General features: G+C 42.9%; 1 protein-coding gene across 1 annotated transcript in view; it reads left to right on the top strand.

The window, feature by feature from the left end:
• Window positions 1-27,680, top strand: part of VWF (von Willebrand factor) — a 166,457-nt gene that overhangs the window by 92,833 nt on the left and 45,944 nt on the right. The window contains exons 23-34 of the mRNA XM_073020414.1: window positions 1,037-1,177; window positions 1,391-1,504; window positions 3,270-3,426; window positions 4,146-4,304; window positions 5,005-5,140; window positions 7,829-9,207; window positions 10,688-10,804; window positions 10,902-11,042; window positions 11,322-11,465; window positions 13,883-14,047; window positions 15,498-15,541; window positions 15,818-15,995. Coding sequence (XP_072876515.1) covers window positions 1,037-1,177; window positions 1,391-1,504; window positions 3,270-3,426; window positions 4,146-4,304; window positions 5,005-5,140; window positions 7,829-9,207; window positions 10,688-10,804; window positions 10,902-11,042; window positions 11,322-11,465; window positions 13,883-14,047; window positions 15,498-15,541; window positions 15,818-15,995 — 2,875 coding nt within the window. The remainder of the gene's footprint in view (window positions 1-1,036; window positions 1,178-1,390; window positions 1,505-3,269; window positions 3,427-4,145; window positions 4,305-5,004; window positions 5,141-7,828; window positions 9,208-10,687; window positions 10,805-10,901; window positions 11,043-11,321; window positions 11,466-13,882; window positions 14,048-15,497; window positions 15,542-15,817; window positions 15,996-27,680) is intronic.

Here is a 27,680-nt window from a genome sequence, read left to right as displayed (position 1 = left end):
CTACTCTTCCAGGTACTTGAAAATATACAATAAATTGGCCGGGCACGGTGGCTCATGCTTGTAATCCCAGCACTTTGGGAGGCTGAGGTGGGCGGATCACGAGGTCAGGAGATCAAGACCATCCTGGCTAACACAGTGAAACCCCCATCTCTACCAAAAATACAAAAAATTAGCGAGGTGCAGTGGCAGGTGCCTGTGGTCCCAGCTACTCGGGAGGCTGAGGCAGGAGAGAATGGCATGAACCCGGGAGGTGGAGCTTGCAGTGAGCCGAGATTGCGCCATTGCACTCCAGCCTGGGCAACAGAGCAAGACTCTGTCTCAAAAAAAAAAAAAAAATACAATAAATATACAATAAATTGTTGAGAATTATAGTCACCCTGTGGTGCTACAGAACACTGGAACTTATCCCTCCTCTTTCCATAGTGTTTACTTGTTTCTCACTCATTAGTAACTACTTTTTCAGAACTCGTTGCATGTTGCACTCCATGATGGGTGAACATGGAGATAGGTGAGACACACCTTCCTGATTACATTTGTGATAGAGCAGAATTCTGCCCAGCCTGGTCTGAACAGGCTGCAGTTCTCCAGGCAAGGGGACTCACCTGCCCAGAGGCAGGCAGTTCTGTAACGTTCCGTCCTCAGACCCCTACACCTTCATTGGTGGAGAAGTGGAACTGGCTCCTCTCTCTGCTTCTATGCTTGTCAGGGACAGTGACAGTTCCCACCAGTGATCTCGGGGCCAAGGCTGCCTGATTCCCACCTCTGCCCTTGGCTGACTATGTGACCTGGGCATGTTGCCTCTCTTTGTTGCCGTAGCTTTAAATAAAATGGGACCAGCAAGGAAGCTCAGGAATAGGTCTTGGCAATGGCAAGTCTTCGGTGCCCACCTTGGGCCTCCTCTGAGTGTCTGTCCTGCTCCTCCTCTTCCTTGAATGCCGTCTGCCTCCATTGCTGCCAGGAACGTTCCCTTTTCCCCCGAGCCGGAGTGTGTGCCCCTGGGTTTCATGGTGCTCATCCCCTCAACTTGTCTCTCAAGGAGAAAGTGTGTGGCCTGTGTGGGAATTTTGATGGCATCCAGAACAATGACCTCACCAGCAGCAACCTTCAAGTGGAGGAAGACCCCGTGGACTTTGGGAACTCCTGGAAAGTGAGCTCGCAGTGTGCTGACACCAGAAAAGTACGTCTGGGTCTCTTGTGTGGACAGAACCCAAGAGCCTGCTTCCTGGAATGTCCCCCTGTCCCCATTCTCATGGGGGCTGGAAGAGGCTTGTGGGCGGTATGACCTTCAGGTGGCTGCAGGGTGAGGAGGAGGGTCTCTTGGCTCCTTCTGGGCTCAGTGAACCCAAGTCTCACCAGTTGATGGCTGGCCTGTCTCTTGCCTGGTTCCCAGGTGCCTCTGGACTCATCCCCTGCCACCTGCCATAACAACCTCATGAAGCAGACGATGGTGGATTCCTCCTGTAGAATCCTTACCAGTGATGTCTTCCAGGACTGCAACAAGCTGGTGAGGACCTTGAGGGGAGTGGGAAGCAGATGGCCCCAAGGCTTGGCCCGGTGGTATCGACAGTGAGCGTGACCTTCTAACATGGACACTAACCTGGTGTCTTGACATTATCTGCACCAAGACACCACTTCGGTTTTTTCCTTGGCTTTCAATCTGGGAAACAAGTAAAATCAACAGTTTCTAGAGGAAGCAGTGGCTGGCGAAACATTTCCTTCTGCATGAGAAGTAACTCCCCTTGGCATGTGCCAACGCTTCTCTTTCGGCCCCAGTCTTGGGATTCATTCTCATATTGAAGTATCTTGTTTTCAACACTGGAGCCAGAGATTGCCTTTTCCTGTTACTGCTGCATTTGTCCAGACCAAAACACCTTCCTGTCCCACTCCCCAAAAGCTCTTGGGGCCCATTTCTTGTCTCACAGAAATTCTTTTCTGGTCTTAATTTTGGTGATTTTGAGTCCTCATATTATGACTTATTTTTGCGTCTTTCTCTCCAATGACAAGGAGGATTTCCCCAAGGTTAAATGCAGTTGTCTCTTTTTTTTTTTTTTTGAGACAGAGTCTCACTTTGTTGCCCAGGCTGGAGTGCAATGGCATGATCTTGGCTTAGTGTAGCCTCTGCCTCCCGGGTTCAAGCGATTCTCCTGCCTCAGCCTCCCGAGCAACTGGGATTACAGGCTCCTGTCACTACGCCCAGCTAATTTTTGTATTTTTAGTAGAGACGAGATTTCACCATGTTGGTCAGGCTGGCCTTGAACTCCTGACCTTAGGCAATCTACCCACCTTGGCCTCCCAAAGTGCTGGGATTACAGGTGTGAGCCACCATGCCCGACCATAGTGCAGTTATCTCTTATCTGCTGCATGTATGTGGGTACACATATGTGGACATGGGCATATGTGAATACAGAAGTCTATGTACACACACAGCCATGCACACATACAGGCTGCTGTGTAGCACCACCAATGTGGGAGAGACTGGTTGAAAACATGGACCTCAATTCTCCAGTGATTTTCAGTCTCTGAGGTACTCCAAAGGATACTTACATTCCCTGGTTTGGTGGAAATCCTGGACATCTGAGTTGGAAGAGTGAGGACAGGGGAGGAGTTGGGGACATTGAGACTGTTGGAACGTCTTGGAAACAATGATTTACTCGGTGTCTGAGTCTGAATTCATTTTCTGTTGTAACTGTCCTGAAAAAGTCCAATGTGTGTAGAGGCGTGTTTCGGGGACGAGGAAAGGTGGGAACTGGTTGAACTGGATTTGGAATCAGAGTCTAGGCCCTGTTCCGCATACCTGCCCCATAGTGCAGTGAGGCAGCTGCAGGGCCTCATGCATTTCCCCCTTGTCTTTGCTGAAATGAGGCAAAGACAGACAGTGACCAAGCACGTATGTGTGTTTGTGTTTTTATAAAAACACTCAAATGCTCATGAGGCTAAGAGTGGGTTGTGAGGACAGACGGGTGGCTGAGCAGGGAGGTAGGCAGAGGGACAGAGGGAATGTTCTTCTGGAAAATCCTCTGGCTCATCGTGTTCTGCAAAAGGCCAGCAGCCCTGCATTATTCACCTTTTCTTGCTGGAATGCAGATTAGAAACTAAGAATCTTTCCTTCCCTCCCATTCCCTCTTTGAGACCATTGAGCTACATTTCTCCTTCTACCTGGACCCCCCCCCCATCCTTAAATTGACCATCAGAACATTTGCACCCAGACGAAGAGCCAGAGTTCCTGACACCTGGCCATAGGCCTGGGCCATCTGAGGCTGCCTTTGCAGGTGGATCCCGAGCCATTCCTGGATATCTGCATATACGACACCTGCTCCTGTGAGTCCATTGGGGACTGCGCCTGCTTCTGCGACACCATTGCTGCCTATGCCCACGTGTGTGCCCAGCACGGCAAGCTGGTGACCTGGAGGACAGCCACATTGTGCCGTGAGTCCTGACGCACTCATGTTCTCAGATACCCTCCCTTCTTCCCATGTGTCTGTGCTGTAAGACCTTGTGCGTGCAGGGGGTACCTTCATGGGAGAGAGAAGACAGAGCTCTAGTATGGGACTGGGTGGCCAAGGGCTAAGGAGGGTTAAGATGTTGGCTTATAAGAAGTTCATATTGTGGGTGAGGCGGGACATGGATTCAAGGCATGAATATGTGGAGATTTTTCTTCTGGAGAGATTCTGGCAGAAGGAGAAGAGGGAATGCTGATGAAAAGAAGGAAGTCGGTTTATGTCTTAGGCACAATTATATTTGCCAATATGAGTGATCAAGTCATACATTCATGTCTATAGAGTCTTCCTTCTTTGGACATAAGCAACTTAATGTTTTTATGTAGAAAACTGGGCCCGGCACAGTGACTCACAGCTGTAATCCCAGTGTTTTGGGAGACTGAGGCCAGAGGATTCCTTGAGCCCAGGAGTTCAAGACCAGCCTGGGCAACACAGCAAGACCATATCTCTACAAAAATAAAAAAAGAAATGAATTCAGAACCAATAGATTCTGGTTGAGGTGCTTCAACCATCCAGAAGTCTCTAATATTGGTGACTCCCATAGTCCCTTAGTTCCCCAACATTATCTCCAGATGCCCCAGGCCATCACCACATGGGTCTGCAGTCCTGGGCCTTTTGTGGTCACAACCTTGTCTCCTGTCTACACAGCCCAGAGCTGCGAGGAGAGGAATCTCCGGGAGAACGGGTATGAGTGTGAGTGGCGCTATAACAGCTGTGCACCTGCCTGTCGAGTCACGTGCCAGCACCCTGAGCCGCTGGCCTGCCCTGTGCAGTGTGTGGAGGGCTGCCATGCCCACTGCCCTCCAGGTGAGGCCTCTATCCCTGGGGGTCGGGCTGGTGGGATGGGTGGCAAAGTGCTTCTAGGTCTTGCTTCATGTCAGCCTCCACTGGCCATGTCCCGTCTCTGACCTGCAACCCTGCCACAGGTTGTCTCCACGGGTTCTTTCATCAGAGTCAGGCCAACCGTGATTTTTCCCAAGTCGAGCTCCTCCAAAATGCTTTTCTGTGCCTATTTATGGGATTCTCGTCTAAAGCTGCCCCTGCCGATAGAACTTTCTGCAGTGGGGGAATGTTGTATTGAATGTAACTGTGACGAGTGTGTCTGAGGAACTGAATTTTTGAATTTCACTGTATTTTACTGAATTTAACTTTAAATAGCCACATGCAGTTTGTGACTATCATATGGTACAGCACAGCTCTAGAGTTACTGAAGGCGTTATTCAGAAGAGCAGAAAGAGCCCTGGAGATAAGATTTCATTTGTCCTGAGGCTTGTGGAGGTGGAGTAGGGTGAGGGAACCCCCATGGCCAGTTTTGCAGAGGGATCAATCAAAGCACAAGGAGGAAAAGACGCTGCTTGAGTGGCGGGGTGATCCCTGGGGGTGCGGGCAGGAGAAGCTGGCTTCTAGGGCAGGAGAAGGAGTTGGCTTCTCCCTTTTAGTTAAAAGTGAGGCTTCCTCATGGGAAAAGGGGAGCAGTTTGGTTCCTAATGAGAGCTTTCTTTTGCAGGGAAAATCCTGGATGAGCTTTTGCAGACCTGCGTCAGCCCCGAAGACTGCCCAGTGTGTGAGGCGGCTGGCCGGCGTTTTGCCTCAGGAAAGAAAGTCACCTTGAATCCCAGCGACCCTGAGCACTGCCAGATTTGGTAAAACAGGTTTCAGGGTTGTTTGGAGCGATGAATCTTATTGCTTCTCCGGGGGCCAGCTCAGAGACTAGGTTTTGGGTAAAAAGTCCTAGCTACATGAGTTGAGAGATTGAGTTTGTTTTCTTTGTTTATTTAATTCATTGTTTTATTGTTTTGTTTGTTCCTAGGGTTTGCTACTTTTTCTTTAGGGATGGGCTAGACTGCTTCCTCCGCATATATTCCTCCACAATGTTTTTGCTCTTAATAAGCTTTTAAGTCCTAAGAGGTTTTTGCTTTTCTCACTGAAGGTTGGGTGTGGTCCCTCACTGTCCTTGTAGGTCATGACTAGTCTGAGCAGAGGTGTCCATAAAAATCGGATTTCTTTTTTCCTGGAGGTGGGGACTCAGGAAAGTGAAATGGAACGCAGGGCCCTCAGGGTAGTAAGAACCTCGTGGGGGCCATAGTCAAGGTCGCAGGGTGTGGCTGTCATAATAGGGAGGGAATGTGCTCGTTGCTCTCACCCTGGATTCTCACTGGACTTGCCTCTGGGAAACTGGCCTTTGGGGAGATGAGAAGGAGTCCTCAGGGTGAGCTCTGAGCCCTCTGAAGTCCTGCTTATAAGTAGGGAACATTTATTAAAATCCAGATCTATTCAACACCACTCCCTGACACTGATCAAGCCTTCTGGGAACTTAAACTTGAGAACATAAATTCGCTGGGGAGGGGCTATGGTCACAGCTGCCAGAGTCAGATCCTGCCGCCACCATCTGTACAAACATGAACGAACACTGCATGAGGTGAGTTTTCTAGCAAACACAGGAAACTAGAAAGTATGTCACTCACGCACCGTTAACCAAGGATTGAAGCAGTAAATCTCATGGATCACGGGAAGGAGGAATTAACTTCCTAGTAAGACTCTGCCTGCGCACACTTTGTATGCTGAAACAGGGACTGTAGGGAGCAAAGGGTGGGGTGATTCTGATGCTGGCTTGGGGTTCTGTGCCAAAAGGGCATGAGAGCTTCGAGCCCTCTCCCCACCGCCTTTGCTGGCACACGGGCAGGGGCGGCTGCCACAGTGCATGCTGAAGCTCAGTGTGTGGACAGTAGTCCCACAGCAGGCTGGGGGCATCACCTGGGATCAAGCCACAGGGGGACACTTCCCAGGCTCAGGGCACTGCCATCTTGTCAGTTTTACTGGGAGTGCTTGAAGGCCAGGTGCCTCCAAGGCTGAGAGTCCGAAGAGGAGATGGTCCTGCCCCATATTGATGTCCACCACAGGGCCACTTGATTTCACCTGTGGTCTGGCAGGTCTTGCCACTTTCCAGGACACTGCCAGAAAGGTGATGTTACCAGCAGAGCCTGGAAATTTGGCATGTTAGTGTAGGAGTTTGTGAATTAGGAACCAAAAAGAAATGAATCCAGAACCAATAGATCCTGGTTTAGGTGTTTCAACAATCCAGAAGTCTCTAATATTGGTGACTCCCGTAGTTCCTTAGTTCCCCAGCATTGTCTCCAGATCCCCCCAGGCCATCACCACATGGGTCTGCAGTCCTGGGCCTTTTGTGGTCACAGCCTTGTCTCCTGTCTACACAGCCCAGAGCTGCGAGGAGAGGAATCTCCGGGAGAACGGGTGTGGGGCCACTACTCTGCTACAGACTTGTGGTGTGTGCTTGGGGCTGGGCACAGAGCCTGGCCAGTACCCGGCACATGAGAGGTGCTTATCCTATGTCTGCTGGAGGCATGAGCCAATGCCTTTTCCTAGGCCTAACATCTTGGGGACCTCTGTCTACTACTTCCAAATAATTTGTTCTGCTAGATAAAACTGGGGTTTTGAATCTTGATTCATCTTTCCACAATGTTTTTGCTCCAATTTTTCCTTTTCCTTAGGGCTCAACATATTAAATGTGTTTTAAAATTCATACAATGGCCAGGCGCGGTGGCTCACGCCTGTAATCCCAGCACTTTGGGAGGCCGAGGTGGGCAGATCATAAGGTCAGGAGATCGAGACCATCCTGGCTAACATGGTGAAACCCTGTCTCGACTAAAAATACAAAAAATGAGCCAGGCATGGTGGCAGGCGCCTGTAGTCCCAGCTACTGGGAGTAGCTGAGGCAGGAGAATCCCTTGAACCCGGGAGGTGGAGGTTGCAGTGAGCCGAGATCGCACCCCTGCACTCCAGCCTGGGTGACAGAGTGAGACTCCATCTCAAAAAAAAAAAAAAAATCATAAAATTTATATTCTGTTAGAATATGTACTATAAAGCATTTATCTTTGATAGAACATTTACAAGCACAGGTTAGTGTCCACATTTTAGTAACATTTGTTCTTGGAGACATTTGTAAGAAGCTTGGGTTATAATTAAGTATTCATGTTGCTAAAGATGTAGGTTGAAAAGAAATCAGCTTTGGCTGTGTGGATGGCCTAGAACAATGAATATATTTTTTCATTTCCTAGGATGGGCTAAAGCTTTGGTTTCTAGAGTCGAAGTCTGCTATGTGTGTGTTTTGGAGGGGGGTGATGCGTGCTATCTGGGGACAGATGTTAAACAGTGACATCTCACTTGGGTGTGGAATGATCCATGGGATCTCAAGTTCAGGTGGAACAGGCAGGAGATTCTGTGGGAATATGGAAGTGGTCGTACACTACAGGGCTCAGAAGTGTCCATAGGTTCTTCCTGAACCATTTCAATTTCTTCACTCTTTGCTGCAGCCACTGTGATGGTGTCAACCTCACCTGTGAAGCCTGCGAGGAGCCGGGAGGCCTTGTGGTGCCTCCCACAGATGCCCCGGTGAGCCCCACTACTCCGTATGTGGAGGACATCTCAGAACCGCCCTTGCACGATTTCTACTGCAGCAGGCTACTGGACCTGGTCTTCCTGCTGGATGGCTCCTCCAGGCTGTCCGAGGCTGAGTTTGAAGTGCTGAAGGCCTTTGTGGTGGACATGATGGAGCGGCTGCGCATTTCCCAGAAGTGGGTCCGCGTGGCCGTCGTGGAGTACCACGATGGCTCCCACGCCTACATCGGGCTCAAGGACCGGAAACGACCATCAGAGCTGCGGCGCATTGCCAGCCAGGTGAAGTATGCGGGCAGCCAGGTGGCCTCCACCAGTGAGGTCTTGAAATACACACTGTTCCAAATCTTTGGCAAGATCGACCGCCCTGAAGCCTCCCGCATCGCCCTGCTCCTGATGGCCAGCCAGGAGCCCCAACGGATGTCCCGGAACTTTGTCCGCTACGTCCAGGGCCTGAAGAAGAAGAAGGTCATCGTAATCCCGGTGGGCATTGGGCCCCATGCCAACCTCAAGCAGATCCGCCTCGTTGAGAAGCAGTCCCCTGAGAACAAGGCCTTCGTGCTGAGCGGTGTGGATGAGCTGGAGCAGCAAAGGGATGAGATTGTTAGCTACCTCTGTGACCTTGCCCCTGAAGCCCCTCCTCCTACTCTGCCCCCCGACATGGCACAAGTCACTGTGGGCCCAGGGCTCTTGGGGGTTTCGACCCTGGGGCCCAAGAGGAACTCCATGGTTCTGGATGTGGCATTTGTCCTGGAAGGATCGGACAAAATTGGTGAAGCCGACTTCAACAGGAGCAAGGAGTTCATGGAGGAGGTGATTCAGCGGATGGATGTGGGCCAGGACAGCATCCACGTCACGGTACTGCAGTACTCCTATACGGTGGCGGTGGAGTACCCCTTCAGCGAGGCACAGTCCAAAGGGGACATCCTGCAGCGGGTGCGAGAGATCCGCTACCAGGGCGGCAACAGGACCAACACTGGGCTGGCCCTGCAGTACCTCTCCGAGCACAGCTTCTTGGCTAGCCAGGGTGACCGGGAGCAGGCGCCCAACCTGGTCTACATGGTCACCGGAAATCCTGCCTCTGATGAGATCAAGAGGTTGCCTGGAGACATCCAGGTGGTGCCCATTGGAGTGGGTCCTCATGCCAGTGTACGGGAGCTGGAGAGGATTGGCTGGCCCAATGCCCCCATCCTCATCCAGGACTTTGAGACGCTTCCCCGAGAGGCTCCTGACCTGGTGCTGCAGAGCTGCTGCTCCGGAGAGGGGCTGAAGATCCCCACCCTCTCCCCTGCCCCTGGTAAGCTGGCACCTTGTGTGCAGGTGGGAGGGCTGGGCTGGCATGGCCTTGGTGCTGCATGCATCTGCCGAGATATGACTCAGGTTCTAATCCTGGCTTCCCTGCTCTGTATGCCCTTGGTTGAACCTTGCCTTCAAAGGGCCCGTGTTTCCTCACCTCCCTGGCAGGGAGACAAACTGATCCTTTTTCGGGGGAAGATCTTTTCTTATTGTGCGTGCTTATATAAATTCAAAGGTAATGGAAGCCTATTGTTAACATTTAAACAATACCAGTAAGGAGTAAAAAAAAAAAAAGCAAGTCTGTCTTTATCACACAGCCTCTTCCCCACCCAATTCCACCCTCTGCCTTCAAGGGTAACCTCTGTTAAAGGTGACGATAAGCTTCCTTTTGACCATACTGGGTGGGTGAAATTATTCTGAGTAGCTGACATTCTTCAGGGCGAGACCAGGAAGTCAGGTGCCGGGTGCCAGGTGCCAGGTGCCAGGTGCCAGGTGGCAGGTGCCAGGTGGCAGGTGCCAGGTGCCAGGTGCCAGGTGCCAGGTGCCAGGTAGCAGGTGCAGTCTTCAGAAACTGGTGTCAGACTGCCTTAGTTTGAATCTTGTCTCTGCCACTTGCTAGCTGGGTAATCTTGGGCAAGTACTTAACCTCTTTGTATATCAGTCTCCTCATGTATAAAATGGGGATAATAATAGCATCTACGTGCTTAAAATAGTATCTGACACATGACAAGTGCTCAAAAAATGCTTGCTCCCACTGCTGTATTACTACCTTTTACTGACACTGGCATCTAATCCATTCTACTTCCTGAACGTCTTTATTCGATGTGTTTGGGACCATCCCAGAATAACTAACCTCCTTTTAGTATCTTTTGAGTCTCACACTTGTCAGTACTTTTGTTTCTTTGTTTTTATTCATGTTCATAGGTTTATTTAAATTCTTGTAATATTTTTGCTGAGGAAAGCAACAATTACATCATTTCATCAAATCTGAGATGTGTTCAGACGCTAACAGGAGCACTAGGCATTTGTAGCTGGAATAATCACAGTACGTTCACCTGCCCTGCGACATCTGAGGGCAGCAGCTCATTGTCCAGGGAGGGGCTGCCGCTCCATTTCCTTTTGCAATCTCCTTGTATTGCCAGGCCAGTATTTTACTCAATTCTAGAAAAGTGGTGGCCCCTTGTTACTGAGGAAGTCCATGCCTGCCACTTTTATTTGTAGACATTCAAACTTCCTTTGGGTAGAATCGGAGTCTTCTCAATGTCTCCAATCCTGAGGTAGTCAGGCCCCAGGAGCTCCATCTCTCCCATCCCCTCCTCCCTGGCCCATGTTGCCGTTGCATTCCTGAAGACACTCCCCCGCCCTTGGTGGTGCCACGTGGTCAGCCTGCCCTGCAGATCCTATTGGATTTCAGGTTGTAGGCCTGGTGGCCAGTGTCCCTGCTGGCACCTGTGTGCTCACCTTCCTGGTTGTCATTGCAGACTGCAGCCAGCCCCTGGACGTGATCCTTCTCCTGGATGGCTCCTCCAGTTTCCCAGCTTCTTATTTTGATGAAATGAAGAGTTTTGCCAAGGCTTTCATTTCAAAAGCCAATATAGGTGAGTGAGCGAGGCACCTGAAGCAGCCGGTGATGAAGAGGCTCCTTTTGGGGCTCCACTTGATTCAGAATAATCCCCATTTTCTCGTTCCGTTTAGGGCCTCATCTCACTCAGGTGTCAGTGCTCCAGTATGGAAGCATCACCACCATTGACGTGCCGTGGAACGCGGCCCTGGAGAAAGCCCATTTGCTGAGCCTTGTGGACGTCATGCAGCGGGAGGGAGGCCCCAGCCAAATCGGTAACGTTGGTGCCACAGGCTGGATGCAGAACCTCCATTCTGCTTCTAATTTTTGGCATAAATGACTGTGTGACCTCGGCCAATCACTTTGCTTCTTGGCCTTAGTTTCTTTTTCTGGAAAGTGAGGGGCTACTCTTCCAGGTCTCTTCCAGATCTCAACTGGGTGTTCCTCAGAGTCTCTGAATCATTCAGCTTTTGAGTAACTTAAGGATCCTCCGTGAGACAGGGTGTCCAGCCACAGTCAGTACTGACTTGGCGTGATCTGTTCTCCATCCTCAGGGGATGCTTTGGGCTTTGCTGTGCGATATTTGACTTCAGAAATACATGGTGCCAGGCCGGGAGCCTCGAAGGCGGTGGTCATCCTGGTCATGGACGTCTCCGTGGATTCGGTGGATGCAGCAGCTGATGCCGCCAGATCCAACAGTAAGAATCTGGTGTACAGTCCTCAATTCAGGAGAGTGAGACTTCAGAAATGACAGAGGATTAAAAGTGGGCTGGGGTTACTTTTGGATGTTGTGGCTGATACTGAATATACTCAGTACCGACCTCTGTCCTGGTATCAAACAGCAGGAAATTATCCAATCACAATGTGATTTGGAAACCAAACAATAGTAAGTGTGTGTTGATACTACATCTTTATGACTATAACCTTTAATTTCTCCACATTTTCTCTTTGTGTCCAGGAGTGATCCTACCTCTGCGCCCTTCCTTTCTAAAGGAGGATTCGTGGTCTCTTACTAAAATGTCATGTCTGAGGCCAGAGTGATTCATTGTGGGGCCTTGAGAACCAATGGGGACTTTCATGTATTTAGAGTTCGTTCCTGGTACCAGGCTAATGGGCTTGGCAGGGTTGAATGGATGAGAGAGAAAGGATCATGCTGTAGGAAGGGATCCACATGTCCAGCCTTGTGCTCCATGAGAACATATGCTTATCATGTTCTTAATATCAACAGGATGTGAGCCGGGACAGGTGGTAGAGTCTGAGGGACCACCTCCCAGCTGAAGGAGGTCTGGGTGAGTGGAGTGACATTGAGTCCCCTCATGGCCACCTGCAGAACAGTTAATCTTTCAGAACCCTGCCTAGGAGTGCTGTCAGAACCCTGTCTTTTCTCTGCTGTCTTCCTGATGTTCTTCCTGAGAAACTTATTTGCTCTGTTCTCTGTCACATATGAGCTACTCAAAATGCGCAAATCATATTGTATTGTATCATATTTGTAACGTATCTATTCCTTGCAAAAAACTGGGAGTTCTTTGAAGGCAAGGGAAGATCTTATTTTTGTATCATCTGTGTATGATGCACAAAATAGGTGACATTTAATGTTTGTTGAGTGAATGAATGTGACATGTTTATGAAATCTATGATTTTAGGGTAAAGGACACTAAAAGGGAAAGGATAAATATTTGGATAATATAACACACTTACAATAGCTGAAAAGCTGCTATTAGAAAATCTGCTCCAACCTGAAGCACATTGCAAATTCCTAGAAATTTCTGGAGAGCTGAATTGAGGAATTTCAGGATGGAGATTTTTTTCTCGTTTAGTATCAAGAATCCAAAGAAAGATTTTCACTGGGAAAGGAAGCAGTTGTGGTCTTGAGGAAGTGGACATGATCCAGAGCAAGTCATTTAACTGTCCAAAGCCTCGGTTTCTCGTGTGTAAATGAGCATGCACATTCTCTGGGCTCAGCCCCGTGATATTTTCTCTTCTCTTCTTACATACACCAATCCCTTGGTGGTCTAGTTCAGTGTCATGAGTCTAAATATATTTATACATCTCTGACTTTGAAATTCATATCTCCTCAACTCAGCTTGCATGTTCTAACAGGCATAACTAAACTCATTTTCACATCCGTCTTTCTCATCTTAGAGAAAGGCACTTCCAGCCTTCCAGTTCAGTTCAAAAAGCTCAGCATCCTTGATTCTTCTTCCTTTTTCCTGATACCTCCATGCAAGCCACGAATAATAAACTATAGCTCCATCTTCAAAACACATTGAGAGTTACACCACTCCACACCGTGTCCACCAGGGTTACCTCAATCCAAGTCCCCATCATCTTTCACCTGGACTATTGAAATAGCTGTCTAACTGGAACCCTACCTTCCAACTTTGTCCCCTGCAGCTCATTCTCAGCACAGTAGCTGCAGTGGCCCTTTAAAATCAAAGTCAGCTTCTGTGCCTCTGCTCTGTCATCTTGGCTGGCTTTGTTTCATTCACAGAACATGGTGAGTCCTTACCACGGCCAATGGAGCATTGCCTGATCCATGCCCTTTCCCTCTTTTGCTTGTCCGTCTCTCCCCAGCCCCTTGGAGCATGCAGTCACACTTATGCTCTGGGGCGTTTGCACTCACTCTTCTCTCTGCTTGGGATGTCCCTCCCTCAGACATCCTCTTGGCTCCTTCCATCCTTACATTAGGTCTCTGCTCAGATGCGATCTTTTCACCAAGTGCTTCTCCAACCGCCATATATGCAACGGTAACCCGCACCTCAGCCCTGGGCATTCTTTTCCTCCTCATCTCATTTTGTTTTTTTCCTAAGCATTTATTTACATCTGAAATTCTATATATTTACTTTGTGTGTTGTCTGTCTATCCATGAGGACGGGGGACAGGGAGGGACTTTATATGCTTGGTTCACTGCTGTATTCCTATTGCTTGTGATAGTACCTGACACAGAGTAGGAGCTCATTAATATCTGTTGACTGAATATCTTCCTCGTGGGGCTGGTGTATGTGACCAGCCTGGAAAACATGAGGCTCTGTTGAGATGCTGGATATAACGTCAAGCCAGTCCATTTGGAGCCTACTTGCCCACAGATCCTTTCCTGTCTCTTTGCTAACTCTAGGAGTGACAGTGTTCCCTATTGGAATTGGAGATCGCTACGATGCAGCCCAGCTAAGGATCTTGGCAGGCCCAGCAGGTAACTCTAACGTGGTGAAGCTCCAGCGAATCGAAGACCTCCCTACCATGGTCACCTTGGGCAATTCGTTCCTCCACAAACTGTGCTCTGGTGAGTCTTATAATACCTTTCTTTCTTCTCTCAAAAAAAAGGCTCCAAAACAAACCCACCATAGAAACAAAAATACTGTTCAAGAGACCCCGGGGGTGCCCATGCATAAGATTTGGCCTTGAATGAAGATTATTATGTAGACCAGGACCTTTAAGTTTCTGCTCCTGGGAGGTTTATGCCACAAACCCTCATGGGGCCAGCAGAAAGCTTTCTGTGTATGGTCCTGTTTCCACTCTAATTGTCCATGTGAGCTTGGCAGAGCCTAAGCTTATTTGTGTAGGAGGGATCTTGGACAAAAGAATCAGAAGACGTAAGGAACCCCAGCGTTTCCGTAGATATAGTTTTCTTCCCCATGGGCCTAGACTCACCCTCAATATGGGTATAAAGGGCTTTAGAAATACAATAACGTGGCGACTCATATCAAAGTACCAGAGTTTAAGTTGATTTTAGGTTAGAAACTTTAAAAAAATATGCTTTTGGCCGGGCACAGTGGCTCACATCTGTAATCCCAGCACTTTTGGAGGCCGAGGCGGGCGGATCATAAGGTCAGGAGGAGATAGAGACCATCTTGGCTAACACGGTGAAACCCCGTCTCTACTAAAAATATAAAAAATTAGCCAGGTGTGGTGGCTGCGCCTGTGGTCCCAGCTACTCGGGAGGCTGAGGCAGGAGAATCGCCTGAACCCAGGAGGCAGGAGTTGCAGTGAGCTGAGATTGTGCCAATGCACTCCAGCCTGGGTTACAGAGTGAGACTCCGTCTCAAAAGAAAAAAATATATATACACACACACACACACGTGTGTACATATATACGTATATACGTATGTATATGAATTACATGTTTATGAAATGTACATATATACATTTCATATATATGTGTATATGCACATATATGTGTGTGTATATATATACACATGCACATATACACACACACATGCTTTTTGGGGCTGGGTTTGTATATTTTCCCGTTACTAGCTGTAAGTCAGAACCTGCATAGAGCTACTGTCCTTCAGGGGAATAAGTCAATGCAAGTTTGCCCTTAAAGGGTAATAGCTCTATGCAAGTTTTGACTTATAGCTAATAACTGTACAGAGAGATGGCAGCTCCCTTGGTAGGAATCTTCAAGTAGATCTCTTTCAGGTTTCCAGGATCTTGCTTCATCTCCCCACCTTCCCCATGATAATGACAGTGTAAGCTGTAGTTATTGCCATATTATCACTGTTATTGGCATTATAATTATTAATAACCGCAGAGCATATCTGAAGAACCACAGGATGACCACCTCTTAGTCTCGTGTCCCTATATCTCCACTGTTAACCTTGTTTAGATTCTTTTCAGAATAGTTGAGATGACTTCAAAAACTAGACCAGGTTGCTTTAGCAGACATTGTGAATGGGTCAGAATTTCTGGGTGAAAGATGGGAACTAAGATCATATTTGTGTCTGTTGCAGGATTTGTTAGGATTTGCATGGATGAGGATGGGAATGAGAAGAAGGTAAGTTCCTTTCTGTTGACTTTGAAAGAAAGATTAGAGATGTGTTTGGGGCTCTTGTTCCCACTGGTTAATTTTTCCTCCTTTGGTCTTACTCCAGTGCTTCCTCTTACTACTATCTTGTTTTTTGAGGGTCCATCTGTACATCTTGTGTTTTTCTTCCCGTCTCATGTACAGGAGGCCGCCTTGCTGTGTAGGCCTGTGTTCAATTCTAGGAGTCAGTTATGGTTGGAGTACCTCATCTTATTCCCTGCCTGAATCTGCTGTTTGCTTCTGCAGCCTGGGGACATCTGGACCTTGCCAGACCAGTGCCACACCGTGACTTGCCAGCCAGATGGCCAGACCTTACTGAAGAGTCATCGGGTCAACTGTGACCGGGGGCTGAGGCCTTCATGCCCCAACAGCCAGTCCCCTGTTAAAGTGGAAGAGACCTGTGGCTGCCGCTGGACCTGCCCCTGTGAGTCCTTTGCGTCTCCAGCCAGGGCAGTGTCAAAGGGCAGTGCTTTTAGCTTGGCTGTGCAGCAAAGTAGAGCAGGCACCAACCAGCCCAGAAGTACCCTTTCCCTCATCACCACATACACAGCGCTACCTTCACTCACCTTCCTTTCCTCCTGTGCTCTTTGGACATGCTTTCAGCCAGTCTCAGGGATCACTGCCCTCTTCTCTGTCTTTGGGAGGCACTTCCCCAGAATATGCATAACCAGAAGGAAGAATTGCTTTTCTGAGGTCAGTGCTCAGCTTGGCTGTTGGCAAGTCAACCTTTAGGAATTTATGTATTCAGGGTGTAGCAGTGGAAGTATAGCAGTGAGAGAACTTCCCAGGAAACTCTCCAACCACACCTATAGCAACAGTACGTTACCAAGGTGGCCTGGATTAAGAGGAGGAAATATTTAAAGTGCATCTCATGTACACTTGTGGAGAGCATTTCATCCATGGGCTGGGTTAGCCTTCTGTCTCATGTTTGGGAGAAATGACTGCTTATGGTGACCATGACTCAGCAGTGGATTGTAACCTTTGTGCTGAACAGACATAACTGGTGGGATGCAATCAAAACTGTATGTTATGCTCACTCTCCCTTTAGAATTTATTTAGGGAGATAAATTTCCCTTTTGGTCTAGGTGAAAACTCCACCAGACCTTACGTTGTTTCTGTTTATTCATAAAGAAATCTATAGTTACTTATAAGTCATAAGACGAAGTCTCAATTGATAATTAGATACCCACTCTTGTGTAATAATCAAAACTTTGAATTTGGTTAGAGTTAAAACACCTCCCAGTCCCAATTTGGGCTGCCTGCCTCTGGGAAGGAGGGTATGGTCAGCTTTTCTCTGTACAAAGAGCTTTGCCTGTTTTGATTGAAAGCGTATCCTGGAAATTACTCAATGTCATTTCAAAGAGAGCTTCCTAGTACTTTATTGCGTACCACAGGTTACCCAACTGTTCTTCTATGCATGTGCATTTAGGCTGTTTCCAGCGTTTTGTGATGACAAACGATGCTGCAATGAGTAAACCTGAACATATGAATTTTCATATGGTTGGAGGTGTGTCTTCAGGGTAGATTCCTAGAAATGAGATTCTTGGGTCAAAAGATAAGTGCATGTGAAGTTCCCCTTAGATATTCCCAGATTCTCATCTAACAGGTGAGATGTGGTTGTACAGAACTGGAATGTCCATCTGTTTGCTTTTCCATCAGCGAGGTATGAGAGTGCTTGCTTCTCCACAGCCTTGCTGAGGGAGTGTGGTGTTACAGTTTTTATTTTATTGTTTTTGCAAATTTGTTACTTTTCAGGAAAGAAATGGCATCTCAGTATACTTGAAATTCATTTCTCTAATGATGAGTTAAGTTAAACATTTTTTCATATGTTTAATTGCCATTTTTTGGTTTAATTTTGTGAATTTTCTGCTCATGCCTTTCCCTATTTTTCCATTAGAAAATTTGTGATAAAAACACCTAAGATCTACCCCCTTAATAAATTTGCAAGTGTACAATACAATATTGTTAGCTATTTGCAAGTTGTACAGCAGATCTCTAAAAGTTTTTGTTTTGTGTGACTGAAACTAGGCCCATTGAACAGCAACTTCCCTTTTTCTCCTTCCCCTAACCCCCGCAACCACCATTCTGCTTTTTGCTTCTATGAATTTGACTATTTTAGATATCTCCTGTAAGTGGATTCATGCAGTAGTTATCCTTCTGTGACTGGCTCATTTCACTTAGCTTAATGTCCTCAAAGTTCATCTATGTTGTGGCATATGAAAGGATTTCCTTCTTTCTAAAGACTGAATAATATTCCATTGCATGTATATACCACATTTTCTTTATCCATTTGTCCACTGATGTGCATTTGGATTATTTCCATCTCTTGGCTGTTGTGAATAATGTTGCAATGAACATGGAAGTGTAGGTCTCTTTTTGAGATCCTGATTTCAATGCTTTTGGATGAATACCCAGAAGTGGGATTGCTGGGTCATATGCTAATACTAGTTTTAATTTTTTGAGGAACCTTCTTACTGTTTTCCGTAGTGGCTACACCACTTTATGTTCTCACCATCAATGCACAAGGGTTTCAGTTTCTCCACATTCTTGTTAACACTTGGTATTTCTTGGTGTATGTGTGTGTGTGGGGGTGGGTGGGTAATGGCCATTCTAACATGTATGAGGTGATACCTCTTTATGGTTTTGATTTCCATTTCCCTGATGATCAGTAATGTTGAATTTTTTTTTCATATAATTGACTTTTTGGATGTTTCTTTGGAGAAATGTCTTTTCAAGTCCATTGCTCATTTTAACATTGGGTTATTTGCTTTTTTTTTTTTTTTTTTTTTTTTTTTTTGCTATTGAGTTGTGTGAGTTCCTAATATATTTTGGATATTAACCCTTTATCAAATGTATGGTTTGCAAATATTTTCTTCCATTCTGTAGGCTGCCTTTTTATTCGGTTGTTTGGCTGCACAGAAGCTTTTTAGTTTGATGTAGTCCCACTTGTCTATTTTTGCTTTTGTTGCCTTGATTTTGGCAACGATATCCAAGAAATCGTCGCCAAGACCAATGTTGCAAAGTTCTTGTGTTTTCTTTTAGGAGTTTTCTAATTTCAGGTTTTACGTATCAGTGTTTTAAGTTTGGTTTTGGGTTAACTTTGTGTATGATAGTAGATAAGGGTCCAATTTCATTCTTTTTCATGTGTACAGGTTGTCGTTAGTGTATAGAAACAACTAGTTTTGTATGTTGATTTTGTATTCTGCAACTGTGAGTTTGTTTCAACTTTGCTGAATTTGCTAACAATTTTTTGGTGAAATCTTTAGAGTTTTCTACACATAAGATCATGTCATCTGCAAATAGAGATAATTTTACTTCTTTTTTGATTGTGACTTTTATATCTTGATTCATTGCTCTAGCGAAGACTTCTCGTACTATGTTGAATAGAAGTGGTGAGAGTGGGCCTCCTTGCTTTCTTCCTGGTCAGAGGAAAAGCTTTCAGTTTTCCACTATTCAGTGTGATGTTAGCTGTGGCATTTTCATAAATGGCCTTTATTTTGTTGAGGTAATTTCCTTCTATTCTTTGTTGAATGTTTTAATCATGACATGGTGTTTGAATTTTGGCAAATGCTTTATCTGCATCTATTGACATGATACTATGATTTTTATCCTTTGTTTTGTTAATGCTATGTATCACATTTTTTGATTTTTAGACGTTGAGTCATTCTCATATCTGAGGGATAAATCCTACTCAGTGTATGATCCTTTCATTGTGCTGTTGAATTCAGTTTGCTCTCATTTTGTTGAGAATTTTGCATCTATGTTCATCAGGAATATTGACTTTTTTTTTTTTTTTAAATGTAAGGTCTTTGACTTTGGTATCAGGGTAATTCTGGCTTCATAAAGTAGGTTTCCCACTTCAGTGTTTTGGAAGAGTTTGAGAAAGATTGGCATTAATTCTTTTTTAAATTTTTGGTGAATTATCCGGTGAAAGCATCTGAGCTCTTTGTTGGGAGATTACGATTACTAATTTGATCTCCTTACTAATTGTGGGGCTGTTCAGATTTTCTCTTTCTTCATCATTCAGTCTTGGTAGGTTGTATGTTTCAGGGATTTATTCATTTCTTTAGGTTATCCAGTTTGTTCATGTGTAGTTGTTCATAGTAGTCTCTTACTACCCTTTTTATTTCTGCGCTATCAATTGTAACATCACCACTTCCGTTTCGGATTTTATTTGAGTCTTCTCTTTTTGTCTTGGTTAATCTAGCTAAAGGTTTGTTAATTTTGTTGACCTTAAAACCAATTCTGAGTTTTATTGATATTTTGTATTCTATATTTCATTTATTTTTCCTCAAGTCTTTATTATTTCCTTCCTTCTGCTAACTTAGGGCTTAGTTTATTCATTTTCTAGTTTCTTATGTTGTAAAATTAGGTTATTTGTTTGAGATCTTTCTTACTGTAGACATTTACTGCTGTAAACTTTCCTTTTATTGCTTTTGCTGTTTCCCATAAGCTTTGCTATGTTGTGCTTTAGTTTTTTTTTTTCTCAAAATATTTTCTGATTTTTCTTTTGGTTTCTTCTTTGACGTATTGGTTGTTCAAGATTATTGTTTAATTTCCACATATTTGAGAACTTTCTGAAATTATTTCTGTTAGCCATGTCTTATTCTATTGTGGTCAGAAAAGATACTTGGTATGATTTTTTAGTCTCCTTAAATTTGTTAAGATTTGTTTTGTGGACTGGCATGTGACCTATTCTGCAGACTGTTCTGTGTGTTTGAGAAGAACGTATATTTTGCTGCTGTTCGGTAGAATGTTCTGGATTTGTTTGATAGGTCCACTTGGGCCATAGTGTTGCTCGAGTTCTCTGTTTCCTTATTGACCTTCTGTCTGGATTTTTATCCATTATTGAAAGTGAGATATTAAAATCTCTCACTATTGTGTTCTATTTTTATCTTCAGTTCTGCCAATATTTGCTGCTTATATTTGTTACTTTAGTGTTGGGTACAATGTATTTATAATTATTACATCTCCTTGGTGAATTGATGCATTTATCACTATATAATGTCCGTTTTTTGGTCTCTCGTGACCATCTTTGACTTAGTCTAATTTGTCTAAGTATGGTTACTTGTGCTCTCTTTTAGTTAACATTGGCATGAAATACCTTTTTCCATCTTCTCACTTTCAACCTATGTGCATCCTTAAATCCAAAGCGAGTTTCTCTCGTAGACAGCATATGGTTGGATCTTGTTTTACATTGATTGATTGATTTAATTTATTTAATTTATTTAAAAGGAGTCTTGCTCTGTTGCCTAGGCTGGAGTGCAGTGGCGTGATCTCGGCTCACTGCAACCTCTGCCTCCCGGGTTCAAGTGATTCTCCTGCCTCAGCCTCCTGAGTAGCTGGAACTACAAGTGCGTGCCACCACACCTGGCTAATTTTTTGTATTTTTAGTAGAGACAGGGTTTCACCATGTTAGCCAGGATGGTCTCGATCTCCTGATGTCATCATCTGCCTGCCTTAGCCTCCCAAAGTGCTGGGATTACAGACATGAGCCACCACACCTGACTGTTTTATTTTTAAAAATTCATTTCAGCCACTTCATGGCTTTTGATTGGAGAGTTTATTCTATTTATACTTAAAGTAACTACTGATAGGGAAGGACTTATTGTTGCCATTTTGGTGTTTATTTTCAGTCTGTCTTGTAGCTTTTTTTGTCCCTCTTTTCTACTCTTACTGCCCTTCTTTGGGTTTCATTGATTTTTTGGGGGGTAATGATGAGATTTGATTCGTTTCTCATTTCCTTTCATGTATCTTCTATAGGTATTTTCTTTGTGGTCACCATGAAGCTTACATAAAACAGCCTATACTTATGACAGTCTATTCTAATTTTATAACAACTTAATTTCAGTTGCACACAAAAACTCTACTCTTTTACTCCCTCTCCCCCACTTTATGTTATTGATGTCACACATTGCATTTTTTAATGTTGTGTATTCATTAACTGATTTTTATAGTGATAGTTATTTTTATAACTTTCTTTTAAGTTCTATACCAGAATTCAAAGATTTACACATTGTCATTATAGTATTAAAATATTCTGTATTTGTTTGTATATTTACCTTTACAAGGAATTTTACCTTTCATATGTTTTCATGTTGCTGCCTAGTGTTCTTTTATTTCAATGTGATGGACCTCCCTTCAGTATTTTTTATAAGGCAGGTATGGTGGTGGTGAACTCTTTCAGCTTTTGTTCACATGAGAAAGTCTTTATTTCCTCCAGTTTTGAAAGACAGTTTTACTAGAGAGAGTATTCTTGGCTGCCCATTGTTTTCTTTTGAATCAATCATCCATCTCCCTTCTGGCCTGCAAGGTTTCTGCTGAGAAATTTGTTAGTAGTCTCATCGTGGCCCCCTTTTATATGAAAAGTTGCTTTTCTCTTGCTGCTTTCAAAATTCTGTTTTTGTCTTTGACTTTGTAGTAGACTTCTTTAAATTCTAGTTGGAGTCTTTGGGCTTCTTGAAGCTGGATGTCTATTTTCTTCCCTAAATTTGTTCATTATTTCTACTTTCCATTGGGTTTTAATCTTTATCCTTTATTTTAAATATTGGAATTATTAGCTCATTGTGATATAGGTTGCAGTACTATTTATTAACATATCAATATTTGCCCCTAGTGATGTGAGATAACACTTAATAATAATCATAAAACAAATTTTCATATGTGCAGGGGCTTTTTTCTGAACTTATTTTCTGATTCCACTTGTTGTAAGCTATTCATATACCAAAACCACATTTTGTCTTAATTACCACACTGTCTTAATTAGAGGAAATACCTCTAATATTTTGTCATTAAAGGCTTTATGGTATGTTTTATTGTCTGGTAGGACTAGTACCCCTACATAGTTTTATTCTGAAGTGTTTTCCTGGCTATTCTTTAATGTTTGTTTTTTCCATATAGACTTTAGTGTCAACTTGTTTACCTCCATAAAAAGTTGGTATTTTTATTGGAATTGCATTAAATTTATACATTAACTTTGGGAGAACTGGCATTTTTATGATGTTAAATCATCCTATCCAAGAACAAGTATGTTCACTTATTCAGGCTGACTTGTCTGTCTTCTAGAAGTGTTTTAAGGTTTACTCACTTCGGTTTTGCATATTTTTTGCTAAGTTTATTCCAAGTATTGAATCTTCTTTGTTGCTATTGTAAATGAGACTCTTTTCTTCTCCATTATGTTATTTAACTGCATATTGTTTGTGTATATAGAGAGTATTGATATATATATATATATCTACATGTATCTCTATATATAACGTATATATCTATATATAAACCATATCTATGTATGTTAATTCCATATCCTATAGCTTTGCTGAATTCTTTTATTATTGAGTTAGTTTCATCATGGATCCCTTAGGGTTTTCTGGGTATGGTGGTGTATCATTTGCAAATAGAATTGTTTTTCTTCTTCTTTGTCAATTTTTGTGCCTCCAATTAATTTCTCTTGATTAATTCCATTAATAAACTTTTTAGTACAACGTTGAATAGCAATGGAGTATCTTGTGCGCGCACGCACACACACATTATCATATATTTTATCATATTAAGATCCCTCGATTCTCATTTTTGAGTGTTTTTTTTGTCGACTGATTGTGGAATTTTGGTGTTGGTGAAGGCTTTTTCAGCATCTGTGGAGACAATCTCTTGATTTTTTTTTCTTTAAATATGTTGATATGGTATATTTGAAGGAATTTCCTAATGTTGATCCCACTTGGCTGTGGTTTGTTATTTTCATAATGTGGTGTTGGATTCTGTTTGGTAATATTTTATTTAGTACATTGGTTTTGACATAAGTATTTTTGGTCTGTAATTTTAAGACTATTTTAATTTTCAGTAATATAACATAAAATTTATCCTTTTAACTATTTTTTTTTTTTTTTTTTGAGACGGAGTGTGGCTCTGTCACCCAGGCTGGAGTGCAGTGGCGCGATCTCGGCTCACTGCAAGCTCCGCCTCCCGGGTTTACGCCATTCTCCTGCCTCAGCCTCCCGAGTAGCTGGGACTACAGGTGCCCGCCACCTTGCCCGGCTATTTTTTTTTTTGTATTTTTTAGTAGAGACGGGGTTTCACCGTGTTAGCCAGGATGGTCTCCATCTCCTGACCTTGTGATCCGCCCATCTCGGCCTCCCAAAGTGCTGGGATTACAGGCTTGAGCCACTGTGCCCGGCCCCTGTTAACTATTTTTAAGTATATATCCAGTGACATTAAGAAAATCCACATTGTGATGCAACCATCACCACCATCCATTGCCAGAACTTTTTTCATCTTGTAAAACTGAAATGCTTTATTCATTAGACAATGATACCCCATTTCCCTCTTCCTCCAGCCCCTGGCAACCACCATTTTGCTTTGTGTCCCTGTGAATGAGACTACTCTAAGCACCTCTTTTGAGTGGAATTACACATTTTTCCTGTTGGGACTGGCTTATTCTACTTAGCATAATGTCTTCAAGGTTCATCCATGTTGTCATCCTTTGAGTTCGGTTGATTTTTTTTTTTGTAGTGAAACATTTTAACTCCCTTTTCCTTTCTTTTCTGTATATTCTATAGCTATTTTCTTTATGGTTACCATGGGGATTACATTTAACATCCTAAAGTTATAACGCTGTACTTTGAATTTATACCAACTCAACTGTGGTAACAGACAAAACTCTGCTCTTAGGCAGCTGTATCGCCACACACTTTCAGTTATTGATGTCATAAAATCACATCTTTGTACATTGTGTGTTCAAAAACATAGACATATATATATTTTAATGCATTAGTCTCTTAAATCGTGCAGAAAACAAAAAGTGAAGTCATAAACTTAAGATTACAATATAATCCAGAACTTTTTTGGTTCCTTTTTATGATTTCAATTTCTTTATTGAATTTTCCATTCTGTTCATACATTATTTTCTTGATCTTGTTTACATCTTCTTTTAGCTCTTTGATAATTTTTAAGACAGTTGTTTTAAAGTCTGTCTGTAGTAAGTCTACCATCTGGTCTTAGGGATAGTTTCTGTTGATTTTTACTACATAAGACAGATTCTGCCAATGCTGCTGTTGTCTAGGTGTGGAGACAGATTTTTGGTGGTGCTTACTCCATCTTCCCCTTGTCTCCCACCCTGTTTTTTTTTTTGTTTATTTTTTGTTTTTTGTGGTGGGGGGAATACTGTCTTGATTCTGGTTTAGATATCGGTGTTAAAACTGGTTTCATTAATAGCTTTAAGATGTTTTCTCTCATTTTCAGTACTGTGGAACAATTTATGGAGCATCGGTACTATTAGGTCTTTGGAACTTTAGGAAAACTTCCTTGTGAAATCATTTGGGGTTGGTATTTTGTTTTTTTTTTTTTTTTTTTTTTTTTTTGGTGGAGTAACTTTATTTACTTCCTACTAACTTACTCTAATTCTTCCATGTAAATTGGTATACTTAAGATTTGTCTTTTTTCTACAGGAATTAATTTTTTTAATCTCCATTTTCCTAGAAATTTATCCATTTCATCTAGATTTTCACATTGATTCTATAAAGGTCTTCAAAGTAGTCTTTTTCTTACTTAAAATTTTATTTTTTGTTCATATATATTCTAGGGTACAAGTAAAATTTTCACAGTAATCTTTTATAATAATAAAAATTCTGTTTAAATAATGATTTTCCTTTGTCATTTCTTAATTTATATACATGTCTATTATCTTTTTTCTTGATCAGATTAACTTATGATTTGTCTTTCTGGATTTTTTAAAAAATCAGGATTTCAATTTATTTATTATGTTTATTGTTTTTATATTGTCTACCTTATTGATTTCTGCTTTTATCCTTGCTATTTTATGATTTCTTTCCTTGAATTTTAGTTTACCTTTTGTGCTTTCCTATTTAATTGGAACTGGGAATTTCATTCATTTTAATTGTTTTGTTTTTATTGACAGGAATGTTTACTGTTAGGAATTTTCCTAGGACCACTTTATATGTATCCCGATGAGTCTGATATGCAGTATATTTATTATTATTTTTTAAAAAAATTCTGTACTATTGGTTTTTATTGCCCCCTTTACCCAGGATTTATATCATAAATTAGAAAAATTTCCAAGTGTAAAGATCTTTTTAAACAATAATTAAAAAGTTTTTAATCTTACTATACTCTGACAAGAGTATTTGTAATAGTTCTACTTTGTGGAAGTTACTGTTATTTTCTTTGTGATCCAATACATGATCAATTTTTGTGAAGGGTATTCTCTATTATCAGGGTGTAGAGTTTGAGATCCCTTGCTCTCTTCCTGCCCCCGCTCCATGAGAACTACATATTTTGATTTTAATGTTTATGTTTATGTTTATGTCTTCTATAGTCTTACTTACCATTTCCCCATTTTATGAAAGGGATGTGTAAAAGTATCCTGTTACTAGTGTGTCTACCAATGTCTCCTTGCTTCTCCTGTAGTTTTTGCTCTATGAAGATGGTTGCTGTGTTGTCTGGTGCGTAGATATTCACAGCTGTTATGGCTTCATTGTGAATTACACTGTTCAGAATGCTCTTATTAGTCACATTTAAGCTTTTTTTTGGCCAGAATTTTACTTTGTCTGATACCAAAATCTGCATCCCTGTTTTCTTATTGTTTGATATCCTTTGTCTGTCCCTTTAGCCTTTCTGAATTTTAGTTATATAGCATATAGTTGGGTCTTGTGTTTGAGCTGAATTGAAAACCTTTTCATTTTAGTAGATAGGTTAAGCCCATTCTTTCTTATTGCCATCTTGTGTTTGATCTTCCTTCATCATCATATTTTATAATTGTTATTTTTTCATTTATAAATGTGGTGATATGTCAAGTATTTGGTGTCTAGGAAGGTTTATGCTTTTGTTCCTGTCATTACCCTAGGAAGTTATACCTTTCTAAAATGCCTTCAGGCCCATATTTTTGAATCTAATCATTCATTTATCAGTTTGCCCATTTTTAATAGCATTCTTTAACTTCTTCCTACGGCTATACAACAATCAATGAGTTTGTCCTAAGTTTTCTTATTCCCTCCCCTCTCCTCCCATTGTCGAGTTCCATTATTTCTACTTTGTCAGAGCATATGACATTTGCACATTAGTCTTCCATTCTTCCTTTTATTTTAGTTTTAGATCTATGACTATATAAATAAAAATGCTCACTTTAGTTGTTCTGATAACATTTCCTAGTCATTTCTTAATTGGAGGAAACATTCTCTAGATTTCTTTTTTCTTTTTTCTTTTTTTTGAGAACAGAGTCTCGCTCTGTCTCCCAGGTTGGAGTGCAGTGGCACGATCTCTGCTCACTGCAAGCTCCACCTCCCCGGTTCACGCCATTCTCCTGTCTCAGCCTCCTGAATAGCTGCGACTACGGGTGCCTGCCACCACACCCGGTTAATTTTTTGTATTTTTTTTTTTTTTAGTAGAGACGGAGTTTCACCATGTTAGCCAGGATGGTCTCCATCTCCTGACCTTGTGATCTGCCCGCCTCGGCCTCCCAAAGTGCTGGGATTACAGGCGTGAGCCACTGCACCCGGCCCTCTAGTAGATTTCTTAAGAAGGGCTTATGGGTACAGAATTCCATTAATTCCTATGTATTTAAAACTTTTTCTATAGTACTGATGCTAGAAGGCACCTTGGCTAAATACAGAAATTCTTGATTCACACTTTCTTTCACTAAATTTCTGAAAAATGCTGCTCCATTGTTGCCTTGCTTTGCATATTGCTTTTGAAAAATTCTGATACCAATATAATTCTTTTGTCCTTGTAAATTTGATCTTTTTGCCTGAAGGCCTGGAAAATTTTTTCTTTATGTTTGAAGTCTGATAGTGTCCTGTAATATGTCTCAGAGTTGACTGTTTTGGGTTGCTTTTCCTAGACATCTGGCTCATGACTCCCATGCATAGATTTTGTTCTTTTTTGATTTCCAGAATGTTCTCATGAGTTATATTCTTTAAGCGTTAGTTCTGTTTCGTTGTTTTCTTAAGACTCCATTTTTCCTCCTGTCTTACATTTTCATTAGTGTCTCTTTGACCTTTATACTTCCTTCGTTAATTCATTTTCATTCTCTTGATTTTTTTTTTTTTGCTTTTCTCTGATGCTCTTTATTAAATTTTTATTTTGATGTCATCTTCCTTGC

Source organism: Chlorocebus sabaeus, chromosome 11, assembly GCF_047675955.1.
Source record: "Chlorocebus sabaeus isolate Y175 chromosome 11, mChlSab1.0.hap1, whole genome shotgun sequence".
NCBI lineage: Eukaryota > Metazoa > Chordata > Mammalia > Primates > Cercopithecidae > Chlorocebus > Chlorocebus sabaeus.
The sequence above is the reverse complement of the archived record's forward strand: the minus strand, read 5'-3'. Positions and strand labels throughout refer to the sequence as shown.